The sequence below is a fragment of the Aythya fuligula genome, chromosome 10, assembly GCF_009819795.1.
Source record: "Aythya fuligula isolate bAytFul2 chromosome 10, bAytFul2.pri, whole genome shotgun sequence".
Lineage (NCBI taxonomy): Eukaryota > Metazoa > Chordata > Aves > Anseriformes > Anatidae > Aythya > Aythya fuligula.
In genome coordinates, this window is record NC_045568.1 from 20,374,968 (window position 1) to 20,388,029 (window position 13,062).

The window sequence follows — 13,062 nt, forward strand, 5'->3', positions numbered from 1 at the left end:
TGAGGGAGATGTTAAGACTTTGTCATTATTCACTTTCTCCCAAAGGAAGTACAATTAGAATGTAATCCAGTTCGCTTCTTGGGATGGTGGCATTAACAAGTCGTTCTGTTTTGTTATTGATGATTTTCTGAAATTCTGAGACTTAATTGCACCACCTTTGTCCTTCCCTTTGGTTCAAAGGAATACATTGCAAAGCAGTTTGGCTTCATGCAGAAACAAATTGGCTATGATGTCTTGGCTGAGGACACGATCACCGCACTGCTCCATAACAATCGCAAGCTCTTGGAGAAGCACATCACAGCTGCTGAGATTGATACTTTTGTTAGCCTTGTGAGGAAAAATAGGGAGCCCAGGTGAGAGCTACATTTTCAAGCCCATGATTACCCTTTCCTCTTAGTCTTCTGAGAAAAATCTGTACTTGCCAACTTGCTAGCAAGAACACAACTAAGTTCGCTTCTTCTTTTTTGGCATTTTCCACAACTTCCTACTAGGGCAGCAGTCTCACTCTGCTGTGTAAAATTGGAGTTCTGATTTTTTTTTTTTCTTTCTGAAATATAGATTTCCTCAGTCTAAATCTCAGTGTGGATTGATACCCTTTTGGCTTACGTTTTCCAACAGGTTTTTGGATTATCTCTCAGATCTGTGCGTTTCCATGAACAAGTCTATTCCAGTGACACAGGAGTTGATTTGTAAAGCCGTTCTGAATCCAGCGAATGCAGACATACTCATTGAAACTAAGTAAGTAAATCCTTTAAAGATGGTTTTGCTAGTGTGAAACAGAAGGGAGGTGATTCAAAGCAGAGAACACTGCTGACATCTCTAGAGAAAGCAGTGTGGAGTCCTCTTTGGATGCACAATAAATGGATATTGATGACTGCAAAAGTCTGCAATATGCGTTCTCAGCCCAGTAGTCAGAGACATCTTTTGGATGTTTCATGTTTGATCAAAGTACATGACTTCTTGTAAAGGTTCTATGGGCCTGATTCTCTTCTGGGCCTCAGGCTTCCCTCTTTGAGCTGTCTGATGTGACTGAACACTTCTTGGGTACGTGCACACTGTGCTCAGCTTGCAGCAAAACAAAAGATGATGCGTCTTTGCTCACCCCTTTCTCCCCCCTACTGATGGGATTTTGGTCTCAGCATTGCCCTGCCATTGCTGGAGCATCACAGCAGGCAGTAAATCCCAACCATCTTTTGTAGTGACACACTATGTGGCATAGCGCACAGGTAATCAATATCAAAACACTGTAAAAGGGAAACAGATCTTTGTCAGGTAGTTAAAATCTGCATGGATTAGAATATTCTTGAAGATGTATAGTGCTCTTCATGAAATTACAAGGACTATTTATTTCCAGCAACACTTGAAGTTGCTACATCAGTTATTGGTTCTTACCTTGTACATTTCATTTATATTTTTCAGATGTATGATCTTTCTTTTGCTGAAGAACTAAAAGCCATAGTTGACTTCTTAGTGGCTGATTTGTTTCTAGCTTTGTCACATAAGCAGAAAAGTTTTGATCCAGTTGGTATTTAGGGGATCCAGTACTGATCAAATGTCAGATATTTTTGTTTACCAAATCTTTTCTTAGCTTGTTGAATATTCTTTGAACAGATTCTCCCATAAAGATGTTTTTTGCAACTCAGTTAGCCATGATGTCTTTGCTTCTTTATTTTCATCAGTTGAATGGAGGTGAAATATATGTGTACCATTGATCTTTTCAGGGCCAAATGGAAAGCTTATAACCTAAATTCACTCTAATGCCTTTAATAATAAACCCTAAAGACTTTATGTAGTAAACTGCTACTGCTGAAAGAGTAAGGTATTCAGCTTTTACTTGGCAGAGTTGAGGAATAAAATGTGTTTTCTTAATGCAGGTGAGATCATAAAATTACTTTTATATCGCCAGTACATTTCAGCAAGTGTTTTAAAAGAAATGTTCTTAAAGATTTGCATGGGTCTTGGCAGTTTGTAATCTAACCACACTTCATTCTGGCAGGCTGGTCCTCTCTCGATTCGAGTTTGAAGAAGTGTCAAGCGGAGAAAATGCCTTGGAAGTTGGAGAAGATGAGGAGGAAGTGTGGCTATTCTGGAGAGACAGTAACAAGGAAATCCGCAGTAAGAGTATCAGAGAGTTGGCTCAGGATGCTAAGGAAGGGCAGAAGGAAGATCGGGACGTACTCAGCTATTACAGGTTAACAGCGTGTGCAGTAGTTGGCTAGCAAAGTTCATTGAGACTATTGTGGGGGGGACCTTCAGTGTATAGGCTTTAGTTGAATTTGTGGACAGGATGCTGCTCTAATGGACGAAATAGCCATTGGAGAGTGGGGATGAAGTGGGAGCTAACAGCATAAGGTTCGTAGCAAGAAGTCAAATTATCAGCATGAGCAAGTTTAAACTGTTTTAAACTAGCTGAAGCTTAGAGTGCATTGGATTTGCACACCATTGCATGTATTTCTGTTTGGTTTCCAGATAAGTGCATGCTAACAGAGTCTGTATGTTAACTGTTTAGGTTAACTGTACCAAAATGGTAACTGGGGTGAAAAACCACGTGCAGGAGCAACAGGATTTCAGTGCACAAATGGCTTTGCTTTTGATTTTAAAAAAGAGCTACTGCTGTTCTCCCTGCCTTCTAAACCTCTTCCTAACCTCAAAGCGTTTAGCAGTCCTGTAGCCCTCAGCAGGACAGTATATGAACTTAGGAAAATGCCACAAGTTTGGTTTGATTAATGCTCTGTTCTTTCATACAGCTTAGGCTATGCTTTTAGCAGTTTCTAATGTGAAGCGATATTTCCAGATGACTTGACAAGACACCAAGTTCTTGGCATAGTGTAAGATCAGGTTTCAGCCCAAACCAAATTCCTGTGTCTGGGTTATAAACTTCTGAAAATAGTTTGACAGACTCAACTGTGGTGGTGCAGAAAGTACTACTAGATTTTTTCTAATAGCTGATTTTCATTTTATTTTTTGCATTATCATTTGTATTAAAAGGTTTCATGTAGTAGACTTAATGCATGTTTTTATTTGAGCCTGTTGGAGGGCTGTGCTCAAAAGATGTTCTTTTATAATATCTATTTTGAAAAAATATATTTGATTTCAAGATAAGCTTTCTTGCATCTTCTTTTGAAGAGAATTGCTAGTGTTAATTATTTTCAGTTCACTTTATAGACTTGTGCATGTGCTTAAAACAATTGTTTAGTGTAGAGTTTGGTCAAGGCCCCATGAGAAGTGCTTAGGCTTAAAAGCAGCCTGTTTCCAATTAAACATTCATTTCCTTGGGAAACATAGTTGTCACTGTTCAACACAAATCCATATGAATACTCACGAATGTTGGACGTGTTTTATGACTAAAAGTTAATTATTGGTCTGTTGAACATGCAATTGTTTATCAGTTATCCCGTGGAAGGTTCTGGAAATTAAAGTGTAAGCTGTTTGTTTGTGTATTTCTCCCCCACCCCAAAGATACCAGCTCAACCTCTTTGCTAGAATGTGCCTTGATCGACAGTACTTAGCCATAAATGAAATATCTGGCCAGCTGGACGTGGATCTCATTCTCCGTTGCATGTCTGATGAAAACTTGCCGTATGATCTGAGAGCATCTTTCTGCCGGCTAATGCTTCACATGCATGTTGATCGTGACCCCCAGGAACAAGTCACACCAGTGAAGTACGCTCGTCTGTGGTCTGAGATACCTTCTGAAATTGCTATTGATGAGTAAGTGCTTGCTGGAATCATTCCATCTTCTTAAAGATGAAACTGGATCAATCCTAAACTGATGCATCATTTGTGCTGTTTCTGTGCTTAAAAAAAAAGGGGGGGATGGGAGAGAAAAAAGTTCTTATTCTTACAAGTTTTTTTATTCAATCCTTGTAGCTTCATTTGTCTGTGATGTTTTCTGGAGAGGACCTTCCTGAGTATAAAATAACCTTCTTGTGCAGGTCTGGAGTAAAGCAGGAAGGCGTAGGTGATTTTTCTCCAAAACATCCAATGATCACAGTGACGTTTGCCTCTGACTGGGGTGATGTGATAGTGACCTAGCTCTGGGAAGGCAACAGAGAACTATTTTGTTTTTCCTCATGCCTTATTCAGTTAGAATATTGACTCTTCAAGGCAGATGGTCCATACAGAAGCTAGCACAAGCAGAAGTGAAGACAAGGGGGAAGATGCTGAAACAAGTCATGTCCTGGATACAGAGTCCTGTTGCTTAAAACCCAATGGAAAACACTCTGATGTAGGGGTAAAAGACCCATACAAAACCACAGCCAGACTGGAGACTTGATTTTTTTCACCATAGACTCATATTAACTCAACTGTAGGGATAACCTAACGCTTAGAGTAGTTCAATGGCTCAGCTTCTTCAGCCGGAGGAAACGAACATTTTACAATTGTGTTAAATTTTAGGAATTTGAGTCTTTCAGTGTTAGTACTGGCGTAAAGTGTTTTTTAACCTCCTTTCCCTCCTCAATGGCCTAGTCGTCTTCTCTGAGAGAAATGCAATAGATCATATTCAGCTTTAAATGCCAAAACAGAAACAAATGGCTTCAGCTCTGGCAGAGGCTGAACGGTGAGTGACCCATGACCAAACAGGAAGAGGGAAAAAAAGGCAGTTGGTGGAAGGTTATGGGGATTCTCTTTTTTACAGTTCCCTACACACACTGAGAAACCAACTTAACGTTTCTATTAAGAAAAGTTCAAGTCTACTTTGAATATATTGTTTTCATTTGCAGTCAGCATCTCTTGGCCACATCTGTTCTTAGTGCTGTACATAGGTTGTCGCTGTTCTGGTTTAAAAGAAAAATAAGCTTCTTTACTGGGACAAGATTCTTTTTTGTTTCCTTTTGTTTTCATCAGACACTCTTAAATAGTGCAAAATGAGTATATGGGATAAAACAGTAAAAGCTGGGAAATTATGGTGTCAGCTTCTTGGTTTCCTCGTTTGGATAAATTATTTAACAGCCTTTAACTTCTCCTGGATTTTTACAAATCACTGAAAAATTGTATCAGGGGAAAGCCCTGTGTGTTTGCATGCTAAGTTTTGTTTTTGTTTTGTTTTTTTTTCCCTCTTCAGCTATGATAGCAGTGGAACCTCCAAAGATGAAATTAAGGAGAGATTTGCACAAACAATGGAATTTGTAGAGGAATATTTAAGAGATGTGGTGTGTCAGAGGTTCCCTTTTTCTGATAAAGAGAAAAATAAGCTCACTTTTGAGGTAGCTATCCAGTTCTGATTTTTATGCTTTTTGGTGGAATGTGTTACCTTTTTCAACACCAGATAGGTGGGCAAGTACTTAGTGAACACTGAGCCACAGCATGCGTGTGCTGCCAAGTGTGCTCCTTTCTCATGCAGGCAACCCCACTGAAGTTAGTGATAGTTTGCAATGACAGTTCTTGAAATACAATTAATGCATATAAGCTTATGTCTTGGGCTTGCAGCAGCCTTGTTTGCTTTTTGTGCTCTGTGTTATTACAAAGTCAAGCTTTAATGGCATAAATACTCAGTAAAACAACACTTTGCATGCACAGAAATGCTCTAGAGCTTACAGTATTATCTATGAAGAGAACTGTACAGTACCTGGGGACTTACTGACCAATTGAAATATTCTGTCTGTGCAAATAAAGTGTAGCAGACGCATGCAGTAGTATTCTTGAACAGTGAATTAAAAAAAAAAAAAAGAAATTATTTGAGGAATGTGCAGCTGTTGGGTCTGCCTTAAATATTTGCACTACATGTGAAATTATTTTTTGTGGCATGTGGAGGACTTGTGGGAAAGCTTGATAATTTGGGAACAGTAATCTCTGGATATGCTGTGTGTTCCTGTCAAAGAAAACTGTTCTCTCTGGTCTTGGCCTATCTTACCTTGTCTGTAATGAGACAAATACAGTACGACTTTGTAGCTATAGAATATGAATTGTAGGTACAGACTGTTACCACAGGCATTTCAGTATTTGTAGACAAGTAGAAAGCTTGCTGATAACATGCAGAACTGTACAGTCTTACATGGAATTATGAGGTATTGTAATCGGAATGACTCGCAACCAGGTTATCGGTCTTTTCATTCTGTTGAAAACTTGGTTTTTGTAGCAAAATGCTTAGTATTAATCAGGCTTTCTATTGTTGTTTTGGCAGGTTGTTAACCTAGCCAGAAATCTGATATATTTTGGTTTCTACAACTTCTGTGACCTCCTCAGACTAACCAAAATCCTCCTTGCTATATTAGACTGCGTGCACATCACTACCATCTTCCCTATTACCAAGATGGCAAAAGGCGAGGAAAGTAAAGGTAAGACTGAAAAATGAGTGGCACGGGAGATGATTCATCAGCAGTTTCTGGTTCATCTAAAAACATCAGTTCGGGTTCAACATCTACTCTGTGGCTTTGTTGTAAAGCAGGGTGATGTCTGTGAGGAACGAGGGAGAGGGCAGGTGTGCCCTGTGAGTACTGCAGTGCTCCTCTTGCCCTCCGTCTGCTCCAGGCACTCAGGTGTGCAGCTGGCCTTGTTTAATGTTGAGACAATTTCTCTTTGTAGGACGTGAAGGGTCCTTGCTCTGTTAATGCAGTCCCATTCCGCCATCATAACCTTACTGTTTACCTACCTCTCTGAAGGGAGCAATGTGATGAGATCAATCCACGGAGTCGGTGAGCTGATGACCCAGGTGGTGCTCAGAGGTGGCGGGTTCTTGCCCATGACTCCGCTTGCTGCTGCTCCTGAGGGAAATGTCAAGCAGAGTGAACCAGAGAAGGAGGACATCCTGGTAATGGACACCAAGCTGAAGATCATAGAAATACTTCAGGTATTAGCAATGCAAACTAATGTAGCATCTCGTGCTGCATTTAAGTCTTAGTATAGTGCCGTGCTGCCACTTAATTCACTCCTGCCTTGTATGTCCCACTCTTCGATGGGTGCAGTGTCACAATGGCAACTTTTCCAGGCATGCAGCACTCATCTCACATGTGACAGTACTATTGTGCCATGACTAAAAGCCTGTGATAGAAATGAGTCAGCAGCGGACTTCTGCGTATGACAGAAGTCTAACAGTGACTTGTAAATGTCTGATTTGCTGAAGTGGAGAGCTCATAGTCCCCCTACTGTTGTGGTTTCTCCAAATCCCCAGGAACATCTTGTTAGATGTCCCAAGGAAGGGAGTTATACTTGATACTTCTCTCTGCATAGCTATCGGCCTGAGTGGTTTTTTTATGCATGCACCAGCCTCTTGCAGCCTCCTCCATCTTTGCCTGTCTTTTTCCACTTGTTCACTCCTAAGGCTTCAAAACATGAAGACAAAAGTTTTTTTTTCCCCTTTTCCACAGTTCTGTCTTGATCTTTTTGTGTTGGTGACACAAAATCACAAAATCGCTGTGCTGAAATCCATCTTCCCTCCCTTGCTGTACAAGTCCCTGTTCTGTTCAGTAACTTCATGGGCAAGTTCACGTAGGCCAAAATGCTGCAAAAGGCGTGTGGGCGAAGTACACAAGGCAGCAGGCACGCCGTGGTGTACCTTCCCTGTGCTGTGCCCTCTGTGGGAGGTTTTGCACGTAGCTGGATTTGGGGTCGTGCCCTTCCGCTCAGCAACAGATGCAGCATGCAGGGGAGGCTTGATTCACTTCCTTTCACCATTGCTAATTTTAGTTAAACTCAGAACTGCTCTCATATGGCCTGGCATGTTGCGGCAGGGTATTTTAATGTGCCAGTGTTCCCCCTGTTACCATGGGTTATTAAAACTGGCGTTAAGCATTTTCCCCTGAACTGCAGGGAACTGCAAGTGCTCTCTGCATTGCACTTCATTCCTCAAAATTGTTCAGATTTAATTGTAAAACACTGAGGAGATGGCTGAGCTGTACTAGCTCGTGCTGATGACACCCCCAGCACACCTGAAGTGCCCCTGCTGGGCTGCAGCAGGCTGTGGGGCTCTGCTTGGGGCAGTGACCTGGCTCTGGAGCTCAGGTTCAGAGCAGACAGGAATGGTTTCCTCGTCGTGGGGGGAGGCAGTGTGAGGGTGCATGCACTGTATTCTGGGGATATTAAAAACAAACAAACAAACAAACAAAACCCTTCTGCATACCTCTTCTCCAAGTTAAATTTACATTTTTGCTGTGGTGACCTTGTGTGTTGGTATCACTGCATTCTGTGTCAGTGCTGTGTACACGTGCTGGAAACAGGCAAGTTACTGCAACATTTCTACTACTTCTGTATCACTAGTTTATTTTGAATGTGAGATTGGACTACAGAATCTCCTGCCTACTTTGTATATTTAAACACGAATTTGATGAAAGCAATGCCCAGATGACCGAATCGCCCACTGGAAGCAGCAGTCAAGAAATGCCAGCAAACGTACCAGGTTAGTCACTTTGCAAAGAATGTCTTCATGTATGTTAAGGAAGGCTCTTTAATCTTAGAGATGCCAATTGAATAATCAATTCAAGTTCTAGCTTTAGCATATGACAAGCAGTCCCACTGGAGCAGTGGTCATGTGTTGTGTCATGTACCATTCTCTGTCCCCCCCAAAAAAAATGCCAGCAACAAACACCACTGTCATGTGAATCTGATTCCCATATCCATTTTCCCGTGCTGATTCCTCTACCCACCAGAACTTTCATTGCCCAGAAGTACTGTGGGAAGGAGAGGTATCAGAGGTTACCCTGTCTCAGTGCTGACAGACAAGGGTATGCCAGTAATTCTGTGGATGACCAGTGTTCTTAACTGAAAGCAGGGGAGTCGGTGCGTTGGGTAGAGGTAGTGCTGTTAATTGCTGTACCACTTTCCATGGGAAAAAGGATCCTGCAGTTAAGACATGCACCATGAAAAATTGCTAGATATTAAAAGGGCAGCTTATTAGACAGCAAACAGTTTTTCTCGCTTGATTTGGGGACTGTATCTCTAGATATAACAGGGAAAGATAAGAAAAATGTGTTTTAGATGTGAAGTCTTCAAAGGACAGACTATTTCTTTTGATCTCACTTCAAAGGGGTTATGTTTACTTTTTTTCCTTGGACTGCCTGTCCAGCAGCCCCCCAGGGTGCCAAGGCCTTCAAAACAGGGCTGGTTGGGGAGCACAAGAGCTCTTTCTGTCAGCTAAACTTTGGAGGAAAGGGGGGAGCAAACGTTTTTGGCAAAGATGTTAAATCCGTATGCTCTCTTTCCATTCCATTTGGAAATGGTTGTGAAAGATTCAGAGCTCCAAGTCTAAAGTATCTGGACTCAGACGAGGGTCTTGGGTGACTCCAGAGCATCAATTTCTACTTGCTCCAGCGCGATCTGAGGTGATGATGGGGAGCAGTGTGTTGTTGAACATAGCTTTAGAGAATGAAATTATTCACTTGGGTCTTTCAATCTCAGCATTTGCAAACAGAAGGTGGCCTGGTATCATCAGTAGTCTGTCATTTTGTACTCACCATCAGTGGGTTCTTATTCAAAATTTCCTTTTAATCTCATTGCCCCTTGTGCCCAATGGCAGGTCTTCTCATTTACCTATTTCTTAAATTACTGAGTCCAGTGGAATTCAGACCGAGCTGCCCTTTGTCATGGCTGCTGGTTGGAGTTTTGGGGCAGCAGAGAGGGAAGAAATGCATGTTTGTGCAGTATGTAGCTGAGAGTGTCCAGGGAAAAAAAAAAAGCCAAACACATTTTACTTTTTTTTTTTTTTTTTTTTTTTTTGTATTTTGAAAGATTAGTCATTGCCAATGCGATAATATTTACCTTACACTGTTAAATATAAAGCCCTTGCTATCAACTGAGCCACAGGGGTACGGTTGTCACTGCTGAACGTAATGCTTTGGAACTTTGAGCTGAAGCTCGGTGTGTCTTGTGAGTGGCCCCTCGGAATGACAACATTTCCCATCAGTGGCCTGGAAGAATGCTGGTGAAATCTAAAAATAGACAAGAAGAATAACCCTGGATGTTGCTGAAGTGATTGTGCAGTTTAATTTGTGAGCTGATGGCAGGTTAATTTATTGTCTTGTTATCTTAGCAAACTGCTTCAGTAATCTGTGCTCCTTTCAGCTGGTGATGACCCTCTTGCTTACACCTACATCACTTCTTGCAGTTCAGGATGTTTTTAGGCTGCAAAAACATCTCTGGTGCAACTCTGACGTAACATATTTGCCTGTTCTTATTTTCTCAGGAGCCCTGGACTTTGAGCATATTGAAGAACAAGCTGAAGGGATCTTTGGTGGAAGGAAAGTATCACTTCAGTAGTGCTAATTGAAGTGTAGCTCAGCAGTTCCCAGGCTGCAGCCCCAAGTGTGCTCATAAGGAGGTGGATTGCAGTTGCAATCGAGGTGGTAAATGGGAAAAGATTGGAAACAGCTGCCCCACTCAATTACTTAGGCTTCATTTTCCTGAAATGCCTTTGATACAGCTTAAAGTAATGTCCATGGGAATTAAAAGCCATTGGTAAGGCACAGGTGGTCCTTCAGTCAAAAAAAGATCTTCATTGGAGTGCTTCACTTGTAAGGATGAAAGCAAAGTTGGAGGATTAGTGCATCTAAGCCGAGTGCTGCTTTAAAATCTTAGGGAAAAGTTTGTGTGGGCAAGGATTGGAACTTCTAAGACAGGTATCTACTTAGCCATGCTTTTTTTTTTTTTTTTTAATGCAGCATTAGACTTCACATGCATGGCAGAATAAAGCTAGCAAGCTGTGTATTCAGTACCCATTTTCTTTCTGGAGTTGCTTATGCTCTTCCTTTGACCACAGGATGATGAGTCAGTGACTGGCTTCAAGTACTTGAGCTTATCCTGATATTCTGCCTGCTCTGTGTTGAAGCCCTGTGAATGTGTATGTTCTAACAGTCCTTAAGCTGCTTGGAGAGCTGCAGTTCTTTTCTATAAACCTGAGATAACTGTTTTGTTAAATGAGGAGGGAGAGAGATTCGTTTACTGAATTAATAACCAGAATTTCAGTGCAAGTGCGCAGACTGAGTTGGAAGCAGAATTTGGGAAAGATTCAGAGTAACTGATAAAGAAAAAATAAGGTAGTCTATCATCTTCAGGAAGGAAGTGGAGAGGAAAGGGCAAAGAGGATTGTAAGTGCTTGACATAATTAGCTTTACAATGGTGATATTGAGGAAGGGTTGTATTTTGTGGGTAGAAAAGGTATTAGGAATGCTCAAGAACTATTTGAGCAATAGCATAAGACTGACATAGGGATGAATAATTAGTCATAATTTGTCTGTGAAAAAGTAAGAAACTGTATGCTGAGTGAGCCATGAGTAATGAATTTCTGGAAGCCTTATGATTATGCAGCATGTGAAGAAAAAAATACTAGCCTGTGTATTTTAAGGTAGCATTTGATTTGAGAAATGGCTTGGTTATTTCAAAACAAGAAAAAAACTTTTCCACCACAGGAGACTGGACTTAATAACCTGCTGGGATGTTAAGCCCAATACGACAGTTAATTCCTACGTTTTGTTTTCAGTGAGGAGAATACCCCACTGGACTTGGATGACCATGGTGGCAGAACATTTCTCAGAGTTTTGCTGCATTTAACAATGCACGACTACCCTCCTCTGGTGTCTGGGGCGCTTCAGCTGCTCTTCCGGCACTTCAGTCAGAGACAAGAAGTCCTTCAAGCTTTTAAGCAGGTATGTGTGTGTATTAAGAACATTATTCCTCATCTGAATGTGTATACTGCAGTTTAAAAATAAATCCTTTTGTGCAACTAATGGATTGCATTCATATAAGGTTCAACTGCTTGTTACCAGCCAAGATGTTGACAACTACAAGCAGATAAAACAAGATCTGGACCAACTGAGGTCTATTGTGGAAAAATCGGAGCTTTGGGTATACAAAGGCCAGGGTCCAGACGAGGCGATGGATGGAGTGCAAGGAGAAAATGAACACAAGAAAAAAGAGGTAATTGGGTTGTGCTTTCCAAGATTCGTATCTTAATGTTTTCTGAAAGTGTAACTGCTCCCAGAACTGTGGGTACAGCAAGTATCCAGCAGTGCAGATCCCAGAGAGAACAGGCAGCGGTGTGTTGGGCAGCAGTGCCCGGTCTCTGGGAGGGCACTGGTGGCACCAGCTGCTGTGCAGAGACAGCAGGGAATGTGGGCAGTGGGGACACTAGGGTGCATGCTTCCAACACATTTGATTTTTTCATATCCTTCGGTTACATTATTTGTATATATAACGTGGGGGTTACTGTATTTTTTACAACTTACTTGTAGCTATTAGTATGGTGAATATTATTATTTATAAAAAGTCTGCAAGTGAAGGTAATGAATGATGAGGTGAACACAATGTGCTAAAGCACTGTATCAAAACAAAATACAACACTAGAGAAAAGACTTAAAAAAATCCCTGAATATTTCTTGGTTTCTCACGGCAGTTTTGAGTATTCATTTTTATGAAATGGTAGAAGAGCGCAGTGCTTAAGAACCGGGTCAGTGCTGGTGCTTTATCACACCTGATAGTACTGGACTTCCCTGGCATGCACATCTGGCCTAGAACTAATTAAATGCTTCTGTGTCAGCGTGACTGTAATCAGATAGAAAACACGGGATGAGAGAATGCAAGAAATAATCCCTGGGATATGAATATTTATCATTGGAAGTAAATAGAAGTAATTTATTTGTCACTTTCCATGTGTGTAGTTAGGCATCTCTTGCTATCTGTACGATGACAGTTTAATAATAGTAAAGGGGGAGAGAAAATAAGTTTTTCTGCGGTGGGGACTGGATTACAGATGGAACGTGACAAGCGAAGGAAAGGACAGGAGGTTACTATCTCTAAAATTATCCCACCCTCATGTTATTTTATGTGATAGAGGTCAATGTGGGATGGCAGGATAACTGTGTTTTTCTGAGGCTGTCAGCAAACTGAAGGATGATGCTCCTTTCCAGGAAGAGAGCAGTCACTAGCCTAGAACGGTAATTTTAGTCCTCATGAAGAGCGTACTATAAGCTGCTAATAAATTGTATGATTTTTATCCGCAGGAAGGTCACAGCAAGTCACAGAAGCCTGAAAGTACTAGCAGCTACAACTACCGCGTAGTAAAGGAGGTAAAACTGTTTCTTGATAGTTAAATGGAAGTGTAAATGAGTAACTCAGCCCTGGAGAGCTGCAGTC

The 13,062-nt window shown here is 41.3% G+C and overlaps 1 protein-coding gene across 1 annotated transcript in view; it reads left to right on the plus strand.

Annotated features, from left to right (window-relative positions):
• The window catches only part of ITPR1 (inositol 1,4,5-trisphosphate receptor type 1), a 163,895-nt gene that overhangs the window by 57,940 nt on the left and 92,893 nt on the right, over positions 1-13,062 (plus strand). The window contains 12 exon segments of the mRNA XM_032193866.1: positions 181-353; positions 619-738; positions 1,997-2,191; positions 3,460-3,711; positions 5,066-5,207; positions 6,125-6,278; positions 6,603-6,790; positions 8,197-8,335; positions 10,118-10,172; positions 11,411-11,576; positions 11,677-11,847; positions 12,930-12,995. Of these exon segments, the coding sequence (XP_032049757.1) occupies positions 181-353; positions 619-738; positions 1,997-2,191; positions 3,460-3,711; positions 5,066-5,207; positions 6,125-6,278; positions 6,603-6,790; positions 8,197-8,335; positions 10,118-10,172; positions 11,411-11,576; positions 11,677-11,847; positions 12,930-12,995 (1,821 nt within the window).